Genomic DNA, 18107 nt, shown 5'->3' on the forward strand with positions numbered 1-18107 from the left:
TTTGATTCTGTTGTCAAAGTTACTGAAGCCACTAGCAAGACTAAGTAGGGCTCAAAAGTAGGGTATACTACGAACAACATTTGTGAAGTTGTGTTTAAAATCTTATGGGTATCTTGCTGTCTTATTTTATCATATGTGTAATTTCATTTACGTTATGTTATTATCCATGCAACACCACACACATCTGTAGGAAAAACATACACCGTCAAACTAAAAATGCAGGGAAAACCCCTGATAAGGACCATGAGTGAAGTATGCAATTCGCAGTTTCCTAAAACAATTTTCAAGTTTACTTCATATATATGCAATTCTTGCAGTGTCAGATGATTTCAACACAGAAAAAGAATGTTAAAGAATGCATAAAGGAGTGTAAAATATTAAGTTCGGGTGATCTCAGACTTGGAGAGTCTTCATCCCGCGAAATTAAAATACCGCTAATTTTACAGTAATTATGTGATATCTTCAAATAGATAAAAGATAATCGAAATGTTAAATAAGAGCGCCCTAGACAATATTATTTTACATGAGAAACCGTTATCACGACTCACTTATCCGCTTTCGATTTCGAGCCATTTTGAAAATCGGCATTTATTTTCGCGTTTCTAAACAGCTGAAAACGGAAAGCCACTAGGTGACTTGTGATAACGGTACCTCACGCAAAATAATATTGTCTAGGGCGCTCTTGTTAAACATTTCAATTATCTTTTATCTATTTGAAGATATCACATAATTACTGTGAAATTAGCGGTATTTTAATTTCACCGGGATGAAGACTCTTAAGGAATATGCATTACATTATGTTGTGCTATGAAGAAAATGTGATGTAGATACACCAGTCTGGAACAATTAAACTAATAAAGGTAGCTGTCAAATATGAATGCAATTGTTGACTTCAGCATTGGTTTACCTCAGAAAAAACACAAGAATTTTAGGAAAACCAAAAATGGATCAAAAGATGAGATTTTGGCCAATAATTAGTTTTGGAACAAGGGCCACAAAATTTTTGAACGGCCCCTAAATCAAATTTTCGTATTTTCTACGGAGTAAGCACACCATACTGAGTTAACTGATGGTTTGCATTTGTCTACACTATATGTAGTCCTCCAGATATAAGGCCTACACGAAAATTATTGATTGAAATATATTGGATCTTGTAATTTTAAAGGTTTTTCTCATCGTGTTTGAATGTCTATTTTGAATACAGATTACAAAGTTACTATCTAAGAACATTCCAGAAAATAAATTGCAAACACCTTTACCTATTTTCCTTTAAAAACATAGTTTTAAAAGTCTAGCCAAATAAATAAAATAAAAAAAGTAAATCCTTTGCAAAATTTGTCCAAATTTTGGTTTATTTTCTGTTATAGTATATTCTCACGTGACCTGAAGATTGTAATACTGACATTTTTTGGGGTCACTCGAATTGGCAGTAAAACAATTAACAAATCGCATAAAGCAGACGGTTAATCATTATCTATTTGTAGTTCTGATATTTTCCTTCGAAATTTCCATATGCATACTGCAATATTATCGTTCAATTTCCACCCTTGACTGTGGTAAAAACGAACCAGATTTAAAAGGAATTCGTTACTACCTAGCCTAGCCTAGTACGATCATGTCTTCAGACTTAGTTTAGTCTCTGGAAGGAGCCTAGATTTTTGTGAACATAAGTATACGAACTTTTCCTTGCTTGACCATCTTATAGCAAAATGCAAATCACCAACCCCGAGTTAATTCAAACCTTCTTGGAAGGATTTGTATTTTTTTTTCGTAGAAGACAGAAATAATATTAGACGTTGTTGAAAAAAAAATAATGAAAGAAAATAAAAAAATAATGCTGCTCAAAGAATTTCAACGTCAAGCAAAATTATTCAACTTATCATGTCAATGAATAAGATAGAAAGAAGCGAGTTCAAGCTGGTGCAGAAATACATAATTAAAAAAGATAATAATAATAAATGTAATTAACAATATTATTATAAATCGTTACTATTGTTTTTAAAATTCCCTTCTGATAGTTGAAGAATATGCAACAACATCGTAGTACATTATACAATTTTCAAATTTACTATGTAGAATTGTTTCTCAAACGATACTCCATGGACCACCGGTGATCCATAGCGTGCTTCCTGATGGACCATCCGGAACATAATACCGTAATTTTCCAGGAGCCTATTTCTCAAAACAATAAGTCTTGTGATATGTTTCTTACACGTCGTAAAACATCGTGAATTAGAAATATCAGAATAATAGTAAAAGTAATTTTTAAATACCAACCGTGATACCTTTCATTTATCAGGATATGATGGTATACACGATTATACAATATTTGATTGTGAAAAAGACATTAGTATTACAAGACTAGCAGTTTTGAGAAATAGGCATCTGAGGATATAAAAGTGTATGCGCTGGTAATTTAATTTAATTTTGCTTGGCAGATTTAAAATTCCTCCAATCTTTGTGAAATTAGTAGCTAGGGCAGCCTGGGTAAGTAGGGCCAAAGCATGATTCTGACTACATCATTTCTATTATGTACCAAAATCAAGAACGTTTGTGAGCCTTCACCTTCACACAGCTTGAGAGACTATTAGACCTGTCCCGTATAAGTTCGCCCTTTGCGTTTTTACATGTCAATCAATAGGGCTATTTGCATGAGGAAATCTACTTAACAACTTTTCGCGGACAAGCAGAAATCGGAACGAGCATGCTTTAGATCAAAATACTGTAGATGCTGAGCGGTATACAAAAATTTGCCAGAAGTCATCAATGAATTGCGTAAAACAAATCTAAATAATCGCATCGTTTTGCACGACGAAAGCGCCAGTACCCACCACTCAGCATTCCAAACTGATATTTTATCCAGCAAAAATGTCGAATTAATTGTCCACACTTACCTGACTACTTTTTGTTCCCACATATGAAGAATAAGATGCGTGGTGAGCGATTTGTGGCCTGAAGCAGGTGTTGATGCATTCCAAACAGCGGCTGCAACCTCAGAGTGGCAAAATGCTTTCAAAACTGGTTTGAGCGTATGAACTGCATCGATCTCTTAAATGCGACAATAATAATAATAATAATAATAATAATAATAAAAGCCATTTACAGAGTTTCACAGGTCTTTTCTCATATTGATTGCAGAGACTTTTCCGGCAGTCTTCGTACATATGTATATATGCTGTATATAGTGTATAATTCAAGAACTTAATTCATCCACCAGAATAAGTATAAGTGAATATTAGATAGTACACGCACATATCGAATACTTCTTTACACTGGTTTATAGCATGCATGCAAGAGAGCGATAAAAAAGTAGAAGGACCCAATGATTATTAATATACAGGCAGATGTCAACCGACTTATTTAATATGAATCATTAATAAGTTAGACTCGTGTATTTACACCTCTGGCTAAATTAGTTTCCTCTTAAGAGCTCCCTCATAATTGCATGGTTAGCGAATGCGCGAGAGATCTGGATTCGATTCTCAGTGGGAACTCATGTGGTTCGAGTCTAACGTTAAACTGTAGGTCCACGTCCATATAGTCTCCGTGCTGAAAGGGATACTACACTCGAAATCAACCAAATTAGTCTTCTCAGAAAGGTACGGACAAAATCCTTAACAATAAAGTGTAAGTCAGCTTTTCAACACTATTTATTTAATTTTTTTTTTTAATTTGATACATGAAGTTTAAAATGTTTGAAAGCACTCATGACAATTTAAATTTACAAATATAACTAATTCTTTCATGATATTTTTAACAGTTTTCAATTTTTTTTGTATATATATATATATTTACATACATATTACATGCATAATTAAATATTTTGTCTAGTATTTATAATATATATATATATATATTTCTTTATTTATATAAATACACATCATTGGACTATAAAACCCAACGTATATACGATTATCTCCAAGAGATACTCACAAATAGTATTTGTTTTTAAAGATACCATAGTAATCTTTTCAGCGAATAGCAACACTAAGATTTCTTGCTCTTATGAGTGCATAGACCATTATTAGTTCATTCACATGATGACAAATACATATTATTTAATAGCGTTCACTTGTAAAACTCACTGTATGATTCCCATTTCACATCACTCAATTGTTGCATTATTTAAACCCACATTTACAGAAGAAAAAGAGAAAACAAGTAAATAGATCTAGCCTAAAATTTAAAAAGGAAAAGAAGACAAATGACACCGAAGTTTGCGTAGTTCAGTCACAGCATCATAGAGCACCGTAAAAAGATTTTTTTCAGAGTACATGTGTTTAACATATAAAATATTGCGATTGTTCTTTTCACCACTTTTACCGCAGGAAATTTGGTGTTTACTAAAAAAAAAAAAAATGTACAGTAAGAAAGACAAATAAATGTTATTGTATCACACTAAAAAAGATATTACTTCTAAAAAAATGCATAGATACATCATCATTTTCTTTTAGGTCAAATAAAGTGAAATCAACGCAACGGAAATTTTACGTCATATAGCATCGTTCGAAACTTACTTCACATTTTCATACACTTGTATAAATTTATTTACTGAAGAATTTCATTGGCACATGGAAAAAAATTTTTGGAACATCGAACTTTTTTTTTCTGTACAAAATACTGCTTTTCTTTAAATCTTCTTTATTAATATTATACTAAAATTTACTAGTCACTTCATCTAAAGCACCTGAGTGCAATACCCAATATTTTCGATACTATTACTTTATAATTAGTAGGTTTTCCACCGTACTAATTGATGTAACAATAGACTTACCAACCTATACACATATGTATATATATTTTTCTCAATTTTTCAAAGGAAGAATGGATAACCTTGCTTGCTGTAACTGTTCAGTTATACTTAAGATACTGGTGTTTAGCCATAAATACATGCCTTTACTATTCTCCATTCATTCTTTTAGTATGTATATATTTATTTAACTTTCCATATAACAAATGTAACTTTCGGAAAAGATTTTACACCTTTATTATTATTATTATTTAAGTAGAACAATATAGAACAGCACAAATTACATTATATTTTTATAATGTATATATATATATATAAATTACATATTCAATTTCCATTATATAGAAAATTTTCATCATATTTATTAGAATAAGTAACTTCAGTTTTATTTCATATACATACTTTGTATAAAAAAACAAATGCTCACATTAAATAACAAAACGTTTTATATTAAAATTGTTCTTTTTCATCTTTCACACGAAAAATAGATGCCGTTACGTAAGTACTTTAAATATATTACATTAATAATGGCCATCACATTCCAAAACATACAACACTAAAAAAATTAAGTGTTTTCTTTTTTAAAAAAAAAAAAATCAAAGATTTTGACAACAGTTTCGGTGATCTTCCGACATGCGAAAAGAGAAACATTTTTTTTAAATTACTGGTTCTTCTTTTAAATAAAAATTATATCACAAACATTACTGGAAAAGATTTGTTTCTCATCTTTGTCTAAACGCTTGACCCAACAAATTACACACGGCACAATTAGACATCATCAAGTGACTCAATAGGTATGTATATATACGTAGAAAGACTCTCCACCATGGCACATTAGACACTCATGCGAGGGAAAAAAAAAAAATAACACGCACACATGATTAACAGCATTGTTTGGTAATACTTTTTCATTATTGTCCACAATCAAGAGGCATAATATCATTCTTATTTTTTCAGAAAATGGGATATGGTAACAGCTTCTGTGTCGACAAACATGTTCATTAAGATAGTTCATATGAAATCCTCTTACTGAAATAAAATTGGTCCACTATATTTCCCTGATACTGTGATTTTTATGACATTAAGACACAACCACCACGGTAAACGGTTTTTTACTTATTAATATCTGGGATACTGTCTAATTTATTATTATTTTTAAGACTTTTTTTTTTTTTTTTTGCACTACTTTGAATGATATTGGCACTTTAAGTTATTAAAAAAATGACATGAGTCACAACCATTGATGAAAAGAAATTCTCTCTTTTTGTCGGGTGTCGTATGATGCTGAGACAATTTGAAATTAAGAATCTTCGGAGAACATGCTATTATAAACAGAGAAAGAGAATAAGAGAAAGTCAAAGCTATCTATTAAGAATGAAGTATAGTTTGATAAGAAAAACAAAAACACGAGAAACTTTAAAAAGACACTAGTTCCCTTTGCATGATATCTGCTTGTGTGACGCAAACTCTTTTCCTTCTCCTTGACTCAAAATAAATCTGAGCAATCTGTTTGTTTATTTTATACTGAACATAAATATGTTATAAAGAAATGTGCAAACGTCAAATTACACAAGTCAAAAATAGGCTAAATATTACATAAAAAAGAAAGAAATGAGCACTATAAACACGTCTGATATTGCCTGTTTCCTCCTAGTACCTTTTGAGCACGTATCCGGAATATTTATTCTTTTAACTCTGGTAACTCAAATTCACAATAAATATTCCACATGTTTTAAATTGATATAAAACCTCCCTCTTTACAAAAAAGAAAAACCAAAATATATTTATACAAGAATAGCTGCAGGAATAATCGTGGGGAAAATAAGTTTATTGACTGTATTCTGAATCTGCAGCTGACCAGAAAAAAATGGCATCTGATCTCCGACACTGCAATTGTGTTAGAGGCCATAAACTTCTATATCACATAATTTAATATCATTTTTTTAGTATTACTTTTTTCTCTTTTTTGCATGGCAAACATTGTCAGAAAAAAATGTGACCTAGAATTCTTCAGTCTTAACAAATGTACTATAGTCCAGTACAAGTAACTGATAGTAAAGTGGTCTCCAAAACCACATCGCTCCATGTATCATACATAATACACAAAGAACATGACCAACAAATTACATACACACATCTTCATGAGACACATTTACAAGAAAAATAAACTGCATAGAAGACCACTTAACTGATTGACAAATAAATTGTCTTATAAAATTACGTAAATAGAAGAATAAATAAACTAATAAAACAACTTTATCTTTGACTTAGTTGCAACATCTAATATTGCAATGTTCCGTAGGTCATGGGAGTATTGAATTGTCCAAAATGACTGCTTCATTCACGTAATGTGCCAAAAAAGTCTCTCTTTTGAAAGTCAGGACAAGTAACCCATTCCCACATCACATCTAAGGTGTTGGGAATGTCACACTAGCTGTAGGTAGAAGTTTCCATTGCGTACTACCCACTGGAATTCTACATCGTCAGTTCTCGGAACATTCGCCCGACTTCTGATACGGTGAATAATCAAGTCGATACTGGCCTGAAACAACAAAAAAACATTAGTTATTGTTCTTTGTTTTAACGTGCACAATAACAGACGTGTGATAAATACAAAATGACGTTTAAAAACTACTGACATCGAGATATGTAGAATATCTGCCCGCGCGAATACAAGACTTCGTCGTATATATATATAATAAAATAAACCAAAATCTATGCACGAACATTCAAAGAAACAGACAAAAACAGTTCTGGTACCTAAGAATATCATTGCAAAACCTTCTGTTCTCAGTTTTTGTTTTTAAAAAACGTCTAATCCAATGGAAAAGAAAAATATGGATTTCCTGGTGCAATTGTGTGTATAACCTAACACACAAAAAAAGTACAATTATATCAAAAAATTTTAAGTTAAAAGGAAAATCACGTGAAAGATTTAAAAATAGTATATTATTACCGATTTAACTAACGGTAAATCATTACAATAACTGTATACACTCAACTTGAAGTATGCTCTTATATCCCTACAATACGGAAAAATCATTCTATTCAAACGAAAAATATTCGGAAAATATGCACTGATTACGGTAAATTGAGAAAGCGACAAACTGGAGGACTAGCACGGCATTTCATAAGTTCCGCTCATGCACTTTTATCACGGTTACAGTAATTAGTAGCAAGAACGCTAATCCAAGTGAGATAATCCCGGTTTATTAACATTATTACGAACACCAAATACAACAAAAAGCAATAACTGAAATCAATGTTCCAAATCAAGTAACCGTTCTTCAAGGAATCAATGAAGGAGAATGACAAGAAATAGGCAGGCACAGATACCAAGGAAAAAATTCTTTCACCCAAGTCACAAGAGAGAAGAAAAATGTACCCAACCCTGATCACGCGATTTAACTCCATGGAAAGGCCTGAAGCTTGGACGTGTCTGTAGACGACTGTTCCAAGCAGACCAATGTTTGCTAAAAGACAATCTTTTATTCGATACTAAGAGCTTGGTGCTTTCAGATGATAGGCAGGAACATTTACTGAATCGCTTTTTGAGAGGAAATACGCAAAAGAATTTATATATAGTAGTTTTCAAGTGTCTTATTACTTGTTATAATGAATTTAGGTATGTAAATATTTATGTTTACCGCGCTCAATATGTGACCAGTGATTTTTTATTATTATTATACAAAGACACAAGACACTGTATTATCGATTTATTGCAGTGAAATAAATTGGAATCTTTAGTTCAATATCCTATAAATATGCTCTGAAGGCTAAAGGAGAATATTATAAGAAACTATGAAATAAGAAGGTGGAAAGGAATTAGTATTCTTTTACATCTGTTATTCCACATGATTGCTCTTCACGAAGGCGAATTTTGATATTCTGCTTTTGCAATTGTCTCGGCCTGTTTGAAAATGGAATCAATAATGTTCAGATTAAGAATATGGAGATCCTTTCTTTATTTCAATTACTATACATGATAAATATTGAACGGAAGAGAATTTTGATTTCGCAATAGATAAAGCGACTATCTCGGTCGAGTTCGTTAATGAGGTTAATTCCGTGCAGATTGAAAATATGAGGGTCACTTTTTTACATTTTACATGATCCTTCTTACTGTCTTTACCAGAGTTTTTTGTTTTTGGCATTATTTTGTTAATATAAAGTGAAAAGAGGTTATAAGAAGATATTAACTTATTTTTTTATTACTATTTTGAAGTAACATTAAAGAATGGAATATTTTTGTTGTGTCTATTCTGTTTAGGAGAGACAGAGAAGCGTACTTTGTAAAGAACCCGAATACATTAAGGAACAGCTGGGATTAACCGATTTAAAGATACCTGGATAATCGAATGGCGGCTGATTGGAAGATCGGATAATGGGATGGATCACTATATGATAAACAGATGGATGATCGGGTACTGTATTATTGAATTTAAATAGACGAATGATAGATGATTGGATGCTAGATGAATGAATCGTGGATGATAAGATGTTAAATGGATGACTGATTGGATGGTCATACGGTAGATGTTCCACTGATCAAATGGTGGATGTTTGAATGATAAATGGATTGATGGAGAATGATTAAATCATGTAATAGCAATCCAATTATAACTCATTCAATCGTTTATCTGTTAAATCAAACAATCAAGGTTAATGCTTAATGTATTGTGGATCTTTACGAAAGATCATTTTTTCTCTCTCCTAAAACGAACACGAGAAAACAAATAACTCTCTAACATTATCTCAAAATAGCAAAAAACAGCAAGCTTATATATCCCTACAATTTCTTCTTACTTTATACAGTGAAACCTCTACTAACGGACACCTCTATAAAGCGGACACCTCCCTTAACGGACATATTTTGTATTCCCCAAACACTGGAATAGGAAAAAACATATTGGCAAACCTCTCTAAAGCGGACACTCTCTAGTACGGACACGGACAGTCTTTTCTGTCTTTTACAGGTATCATTTACCTCCGTATTACGGACACTTTCTCTAGAAATAAGTTGAAAGGTGTAGTAAAAATACATTTTTAGTAATTCATACATGTGTCACCAAGGAAGCTTTGTGACAACATTGTACCCCCTCAATTGTCTGCTCAGCAACCCAGACGAAGTGTCTCTGTTTAACAACACTCTTATGTCCTTTGCTTGCATCCCACTCCCACCCAAGCTGTTTTAGAAACAAAAGTGATTGACAGTTGCCCGCCGTTAGGGATGACACATTATGCTACTGTCCCGTTGGAGTCTCTAACCAAACAGGAGACAAGTTTTGTACTTTTTGCCCTCAGGTATGTATATTGTCTCAAAAAGAACACTTCAGGATTCCAATTACCCCACAAATTAAAGCGCCATACTGAAAACGAAGGAAGTACTGATAAGTGTAAAGTGCATAGAACTATAATATGTTATTTCCATGTTGTGCCTCGAACATAGAGTATTGGATGACAGAGAATAATGCATGTAATATTCGTAAATACGTGATTCATGCAAAAATATTTTTTCTAATTGTATATTATCTTGCTCACTAATTTACATAAAAAATACTGAAACCTCTTGAAGGCGGACACCTCTCTATAGCGGACAATTTTTGATTCCCCGCGGCTGTCCGCTTTAGGGAGGTTTCACTGTATTAGGTAATAACAAGAAATTAAACTGACGAAGAAAAATACGACGTATCACGCAAAATAAATAAATAAATAAAATAAAATAAAATAAATAAAAATGGCCCTCATATTCTTCATCTATACGGGATTGACTACATTAACGAACTTGATCGCTGAATTAGTATTCTTAGATTAGACGACGATAATCGCTCTAGCAATCTACTGCAAAATCATTTTTTTTTTTTTTTTTTTAAACAGCTATCGTGTGGTGTAGCGGACGGAGTCGTTTTACTCTGAACGGGACTGAGTTTGCAAACACACCTGAGACTACTGACTTAGCTATCTCTTGGGGAGAAAAAAAATCGCTGAAGAGTTATTATACGAATTAACGGACATAAAAAGTGGACCCCATATCCTTAATCAGCACGGGATTGACTCCATTAATGAACTAGCTACAGATAATTGCTCTAGCTATCTACTACAAAAAACGGAATTAAAAAACTTGGTTTTGTCCAAGAGTTATCGATCGACAAATAGCATAATTTTGGAAGGCTTACCTGCATGACCCTAATAGTTGAGGGCTCGATTAGAGGGCTTAGGAGGACTTTCTAACGGTTGTGTCAATTATGACTTTTGTTCAGTAAGATGTGAAGAACTGAAATACCACTACTTAAAAAGAAAAAAATCCGAAGCCGTTTTTCTATAAGGAAAGTGCATGGTTCTTTACATGACACGGCCTAGAATCGAACAAATGACCTCTGAAACCTGAGGTGAGCGGTTTATCATTGAGGCTTCATATCCTTATTACGGTAATCTGGACGTAAGCTTCGTGTTTTTCCTAAGTGTTGAGATTTGAGGCTGTCTCGTCTCGAAATGGCATATCAGCTAATATTGGACGAGTTTTGTACTGTCTCGTCTTGTCAACAACCCTAATTTTTGCACAAAATAAGATACACACAACAAATTGGTAATCAATAATCAACGTAAATTAAAAAAATAAGTATTTGAAATGTATTTTGTTCAAATCTAATATAAAAGATAGGAAATGTTCATCCGTAGAACGGAAAAGCAATTAAGTACTGAACATTTCTCATGCTGGAATGAAATATTTTGTTCTCTTTGTAAAATATTTCACAATTCCCTTTATTGTTTTATGGAATTAAAAATGGAGTTCGAAAGCATTCTTTGGCTTTTCAAATGCCCAATACTAAACGACAGATATTTTATTTTCTTCTCTTCGTGAAATTAGTGTGATATGGTTTTTCTTCTTTACGGTAGAGGCAAACAAAAGCCTTAAGATCAACAGCTCAAAATTAGAAGATATTTTTTTCTGGACTATAATAAATCAAAGCAGGAAATAAGTAATTAGGAACTAGTCACATTAATGTGAGGACAAATTTCAACTATGAACATTATACGTTGGTTGGTTGGTGTGAAGTTTGATGTCATTTCAGCACCGTTGCTATATGAGACATGGACATACATTTAAAGTGGGTCCAAACCACATGAAACGTAAATTTGGCTTAACGTGGCATTTGAGTTACATGAAACTCACTGGAAACCGAAACCGGTCCTCCTTAAAGAAAACCATATATGATCAATTAAGTAAATTTATAAATCAAAACAAAGATTTAACCATTATACAATCCTACATATACTCAAATACATTTAATATTCAACCATAAGGCACTAAACATTGAAAATGAAAAGGAAGAAACAATTATTGCTTTTTTTAACTATGGATCAAACATATTCCCAAAGAAGTATTTTAAGGTACTGCAACCTCATATCATAATTTATGCCTTTCACTTTCTTGTACTTTCTATGGTCTTGTAAGACTTACGAAAACAGAATGTGTAGCATAAAATACTCATTTTGTAATATGTGAAAGTGGTATTAACGGAAACGGAAACTTAAAAGCTTTTGTTTTACATTTCGTTCACAACATCACATCACATATGCTTAATGTGTGCTTCCTTTGTCACACGACATATATCTAACCTGCAGTACATTTTTTGCCATACACGTTGTACAATGTGGTGCGAACACGATGATGGCAGTTGGTGAGGAAGCCGATACACGTATTCTTTAACAAAACCCCAGAGAAAAAAGTGACAGGATGTAAGGTTGCGGGAACGTGGAGGCAAACGCAAGCCATGTGTTTCCGTTTCAATTTGAATGTCCTCTCTAAGACTCTCACTTGACTGTCTAGTTTAAGGTACTTCGACAACTGCAAACGGTAAAGATGAAACCGCGAAAGTTTACTTAAAATTTTCCAGTTTGTTGCGGACTGGCTACGATGGTGGGTTTCTGTGCACTTCGTACGAAACTCTCTCTCTCTCAGTCCACAATTGCCCCGTTTACTGGTACGCGGCCGGTTGACTTTCCCTTACAGATGTTCATTTGCTTTAAATTCAAAATATCACTCACGGATACTGTGCTCACAAGGTGAGGGATCTTCACCAAACTTTCTTCTAAAATTACGTTGCAGAGTAACAGACGTGCAGATGTTATTTCATTGGGAGCCACTTTCTCTCCTATCGCCCTAGCGGCGAAAACAATAACTAAGCGACAACACCAACTACTGAAAATTCTTGAGTCTGTTTCCATTGATACCACTTTCACGTGTCTGAGTGTTAAGCGAGATCTGTTCAGGTTTGTAAGTGAGAAGATCATTGTAATAACACTGTATATATTTTGTAATAACACTGTATATATTTACAATGTACACTTACCTGGTTTTGTGATTTCTTCCATTGTCTGGTCCTTGCATTCATTACCTCTGTGATTGTGGCCACCACAATTGTAGCAAGTCATCTTCCCTTTCGACTGTGGTGGTGGACCAAACGCCGAGTACCCTCCGGGATATGTGACAACTGGGGGAGGAAGAAACGCTGGCGCAGCTGCGGCAGAGATGGGCGGAGTCTGAGACGATGATGGTGTCCCATGTATCAATGGTGTCGGATATGGACTACCTGTGTACAAAATATCTGGATTCATTCCATTGGGGAGTGCGCTGGGAGCAGCAAATGGAAAGCCAGGATGCATGGCAGAAATATAACTGTTGCTCGCTAGTGATGTATTATGAGAAGAGAGAAATCCATGGAAAGTAGGGTATATAGAACCAGTTCGTATAGAGAAATGGGCTAGATTGGGAGGAAGAAAAGGAGGGGAATAAGGCACATTGGTAGGGGCTGTAGAGGAAGGTAGAGAAATCTCAGCTGAATTCATATTCCGCTGCTGCTGTTGAGTATGGGATGTATTAGAGTACTGAAGTGGAGTTGATAAACCAGTTCCGTGATTACTCACGGCTAATGAATATGTTACTGTTGTGTAAGACATGTGTGTAGATACAGGAACAGGAAATGAGGGAGCCGGTGTACATGCAGGAACTATCACTGGCGGAGTAACAGGTACCTGGCATGTTTGTACACATGGAATGCATACTGGCACCTCATTGGTTGGAGAAACGTACATTTTTCTATCATCAGAGTTCACTTTCTCTAAACGACCAGATGAAGAAATGTTATCAGTTCTGGTAACTGGCACATTTGTTTTAACTATTGCCGTCGGAGAGTTTCTAGATTGGGAACTATTTGACGAATTCACTCCACTGGCACTGGCACTACTGTCTCTGCGGCAACTGGGTAAAGATTTTTGGTTGGTATCCATGATCACTGTAGCAGGATTTGGGCCGCGTATCATAACAGTTCCTACTCCAGGCAAGCCACTACAATTATAACCAGGTCGGGTAAATGTCTGAAAACTGGATGTTGATGGACATCCTGGTGGGTTCGCTTTGTTTCTTGTGGCGTGAAGACTTGGTATGCGAGGCCTCAACGGTTGACTATTTGTTGCATTAGGTTGAACCAAAGGAACTTGAGACTGTTGTCCTACACCCTCCAGATTCTGTTTCATTTCACTACTGCTACTACTAGACACAGATGGATCATCTCCATTATCGAACTTAAGGCCAGAGCACTGGTTCATTTGTAGCGACTTAGAGTCTCTGTCTACTGGATTTCTAGTATTAGCTCCTGTCACCCAATTTTCTACATCTCCTGCGTCTTTACCGGAAAACTCTGTAACAAAGAACACAAATATTAAAATTTGTTGTTGAATGCGCATAATTCATATTCCTCGTAACATTTCCACAGAGTAATTTCACTTAAGCTTTTCGAATTATTTAAAGTTTCTCATCAGGGTTGGAGAAAGGTGTTTAAAAAATGCTAAAAATAATTCATAATTGTTTGAACAAAAACTCAACTCAAAACATTTCTTTGCTTCAAATTTATCTTCACAAACAGAACTGGTAAACAGTGGAGGCTCTCGAGTTTTACAACAGGGAAGTCATATCGGTAATGGCGGTGAAAATGGCTCAATCTCTCCCCTCCGTCGCAAAATCATTGCTTGGCTTGGGGGCCTTCAGTGATGTTTTACTTTGAAGGCATTCTTTAAATTCTGGCATTTGATATAAATAATACAAGAAAATTTGACATTATATATTCATACGTATATCCAGTATATGATTTACATACAGAATTATTTAACTTAACTTTACATACTTGACTCAATACGAGGGATTCAAGCTATTTCAAGAAGTGAAAAATAATTGATGTTGGGGACACTACTCAACCTACTTCTTCAACTGAATTTTCTCAGTCGAGTCTGTAAATAAATTAAACTTCTAGTTCGTCTCATTTAGGCTAAAGGAGACTGATGAACTAATGGATATGAATTATGAATTGGAGGAGCAGGACGTTTGGGCGCGGCCATTCGGGCGCAGAGGTTTAGGCGCCCGGCCGTTTGGGCGCAAAGCAGACCACGATGAGCTGCTTCGGTGTTCGTTCTTGACTGGTCATTGAGGGCTCTGTCATACTGTCGTACAGATTCCATATCCTTATTGGAAATAATACTGTTCTTCTTATGCCGCCCAATCGTATCGTTCCTTTATGTTAGATATATTATAAAGGACAAAAATTAGTTTTGGCGTGTCACAGGCTGCCTACAGTAAATTTTATTTGGCGTATTCTTCATATTTCAATATATAGCTAGTGCCTATTTTTATGAAATCTGAAATAACTTTCTATTAATACAATGGGGTATCAACTATCCGGCCTAATGGGCAGATCAATTAAAAAAGAAATCAATAAATACTTACTTTCTGAACCATCCATAGTATTAAAAACGCCATTTTTATTCCAAAACCAACTCTTATTCGTTTCTTCTGACTTCTTGGTACAGGCCAGTGCTTAGTAATCACTTTTAGGTTTTGTACCACGCATTTTAATAATTTATTATAGAAAATGAAAATATTTACAGTATTGCACACATCTTAAGATAAATTTAATAATGTCTGACTCAAAAAATCAAGTACAAGTGCAGTATGAATATATAGTCACATCTATAAAATAGCTAAACATTAACGAAAAACGTACGTCTTTTTACACAAATTACATGTCTTTATTACATATATATATCTTATTTTATTAAAGAAATATTCTTTTAAAACTAAGCCGCTTAGTACGGAGACCAGTTAGTCAACAGTTTGCTATGGTTTCTTCCTATTTCTTTTCAACTGGTAGAGACAAGTTGTGCATGATATGCAGAAACTTCACTGTGTTCAAGATATTATTAGTTTTTGCACAAATAATTCGAAATTTCCAATACCGTATCTATTTTCATATTTTAGTGCCTAAACATTATAACATTTGTAGGTAGGTAAACCTATTTGGATAAAAGGTTTTGCGCCCAAACGGCCGCGTCCAAATGTCATGGACCCTGAATTGGTGCAATGATAATGTGGGAGGAAACGAAAGAATCCCGAGAAAACTCACGGACATCATTTTGTCACCACGAACTTGCATGTGTTCATGAGGGAATGCTCTACCACTGAGTCACGGTGCACCCTCCCTTTCAATAGATTCTATAAAAATCGTTTGGTAACATGCCCATTAACATGAATAAGAATGTGGTAGGAACTGGTACCACAAGTTCTCGGCGTGGGATCTGGCAACACTCCTAGCCACGTGCTGTCCACTACCTATAAAGTGCAGTCCAAGCATGACTCGCCCTTCTTCGTCTTGGTTCGAGTCCGGCAGGCTGCAGCGGGGGAGGCGGCCCATAGAAGATCCTAGTTTGGAATGTGTTATTGCAAAGTAACAGTGCTGAACTTGTGTGTGAAAATGTTATAACCAACAAAGTGAAAGTGGACTATTAACCCAGCAGTTTCCGAAAGTTAAGTAGCTGGACAGTGCTGAACTTGTGTGTGAAAATGTTATAACCAACAAAGTGAAAGTGGACTATTAACCCAGCAGTTTCCGAAAGTTAAGTAGCTGGACAGTGCTGAAATTGTGTGTGAAAATGTTATAACCAACAAAGTGAAAGTGGACTATTAACCCAGCAGTTTCCGAAAGTTAAGTAGCTGGACAGTGCTGAACTTGTGTGTGAAAATGTTATAACCAACAAAGTGAAAGTGGACTATTAACCCAGCAGTTTCCGAAAGTTAAGTAGCTGGACAGTGCTGAACTTGTGTGTTAAAATGTTATAACCAACAAAGTGAAAGTGGACTATTACCCCAGCAGTTTCCGAAAGTTAAGTAGCTGGACAGTGCTGAACTTGTGTGTGAAAATGTTATAACCAACGAAGTGAAAGTGGACTATTACCCCAGCAGTTTCCGAAAGTTAAGTAGCTGGACAGTGCTGAACTTGTGTGTGAAAGTGTTATAACCAACAAAGGTAAAGTGGACTATTAACCCAGCAGTTTCCGAAAGTTAAGTAGCTGGACAGTGCTGAACTTGTGTGTTAAAATGTTATAACCAACAAAGTGAAAGTGGACTATTAACCCAGCAGTTTCCGAAAGTTAAGTAGCTGGACAGTGCTGAACTTGTGTGTGAAAATGTTATAACCAACGAAGTGAAAGTGGACTATTACCCCAGCAGTTTCCGAAAGTTAAGTAGCTGGACAGTGCTGAACTTGTGTGTGAAAATGTTATAACCAACAAAGGTAAAGTGGACTATTAACCCAGCAGTTTCCGAAAGTTAAGTAGCTGGACAGTGCTGAACTTGTGTGTGAAAATGTTATAATCAACAAAGTGAAAGTGGACTATTAACCCAGCAGTTTCCGAAAGTTAAGTAGCTGGACAGTGCTGAACTTGTGTGTGAAAATGTTATAATCAACAAAGTGAAAGTGGACTATTGACAACCCAGCAGTTTCCGAAAGTTAAGTAGCTGGACAGTGCTGAACTTGTGTGTGAAAATGTTATAACCAACAAAGTGAAAGTGGACTATTAACCCAGCAGTTTCCGAAAGTTAAGTAGCTGGACAGTGCTGAACTTGTGTGTGAAAATGTTATAACCAACAAAGTGAAAGTGGACTATTAACCCAGCAGTTTCCGAAAGTTAAGTAGCTGGACAGTGCTGAACTTGTGTGTGAAAATGTTATAACCAACAAAGTGAAAGTGGACTATTACCCCAGCAGTTTCCGAAAGTTAAGTAGCTGGACAGTGCTGAACTTGTGTGTGAAAATGTTATAACCAACAAAGGTAAAGTGGACTATTACCCCAGCAGTTTCCGAAAGTTAAGTAGCTGGACAGTGCTGAACTTGTGTGTGAAAATGTTATAACCAACAAAGTGAAAGTGAACTATTACCCCAGCAGTTTCCGAAAGTTAAGTAGCTGGACAGTGCTGAACTTGTGTGTGAAAATGTTATAACCAACAAAGTAAAAGTGGACTATTAACC

At 34.8% G+C, this 18107-nt stretch overlaps 1 protein-coding gene across 2 annotated transcripts in view; it reads right to left on the reverse strand.

Moving 5' to 3' along the window:
• Positions 1-5337: 5337 nt before the first annotated feature.
• Positions 5338-18107, reverse strand: part of LOC145685484 (uncharacterized) — a 73477-nt gene continuing 60707 nt past the window's right edge. For both annotated transcript variants that reach the window (XM_081757890.1, XM_081757884.1), the window contains exons 6-7: positions 13105-14451; positions 5338-7292 (exon numbers count right to left, since the gene is read on the reverse strand). In XM_081757890.1, coding sequence (XP_081614016.1) covers positions 7234-7292; positions 13105-14451 — 1406 coding nt within the window. In that variant the 3' untranslated portion in view covers positions 5338-7233. The remainder of the gene's footprint in view (positions 7293-13104; positions 14452-18107) is intronic.

This window comes from Thermobia domestica, chromosome 1, assembly GCF_964235325.1.
Source record: "Thermobia domestica chromosome 1, izTheDome1.hap1.1, whole genome shotgun sequence".
NCBI classification, from domain to species: Eukaryota; Metazoa; Arthropoda; class Insecta; order Zygentoma; family Lepismatidae; genus Thermobia; species Thermobia domestica.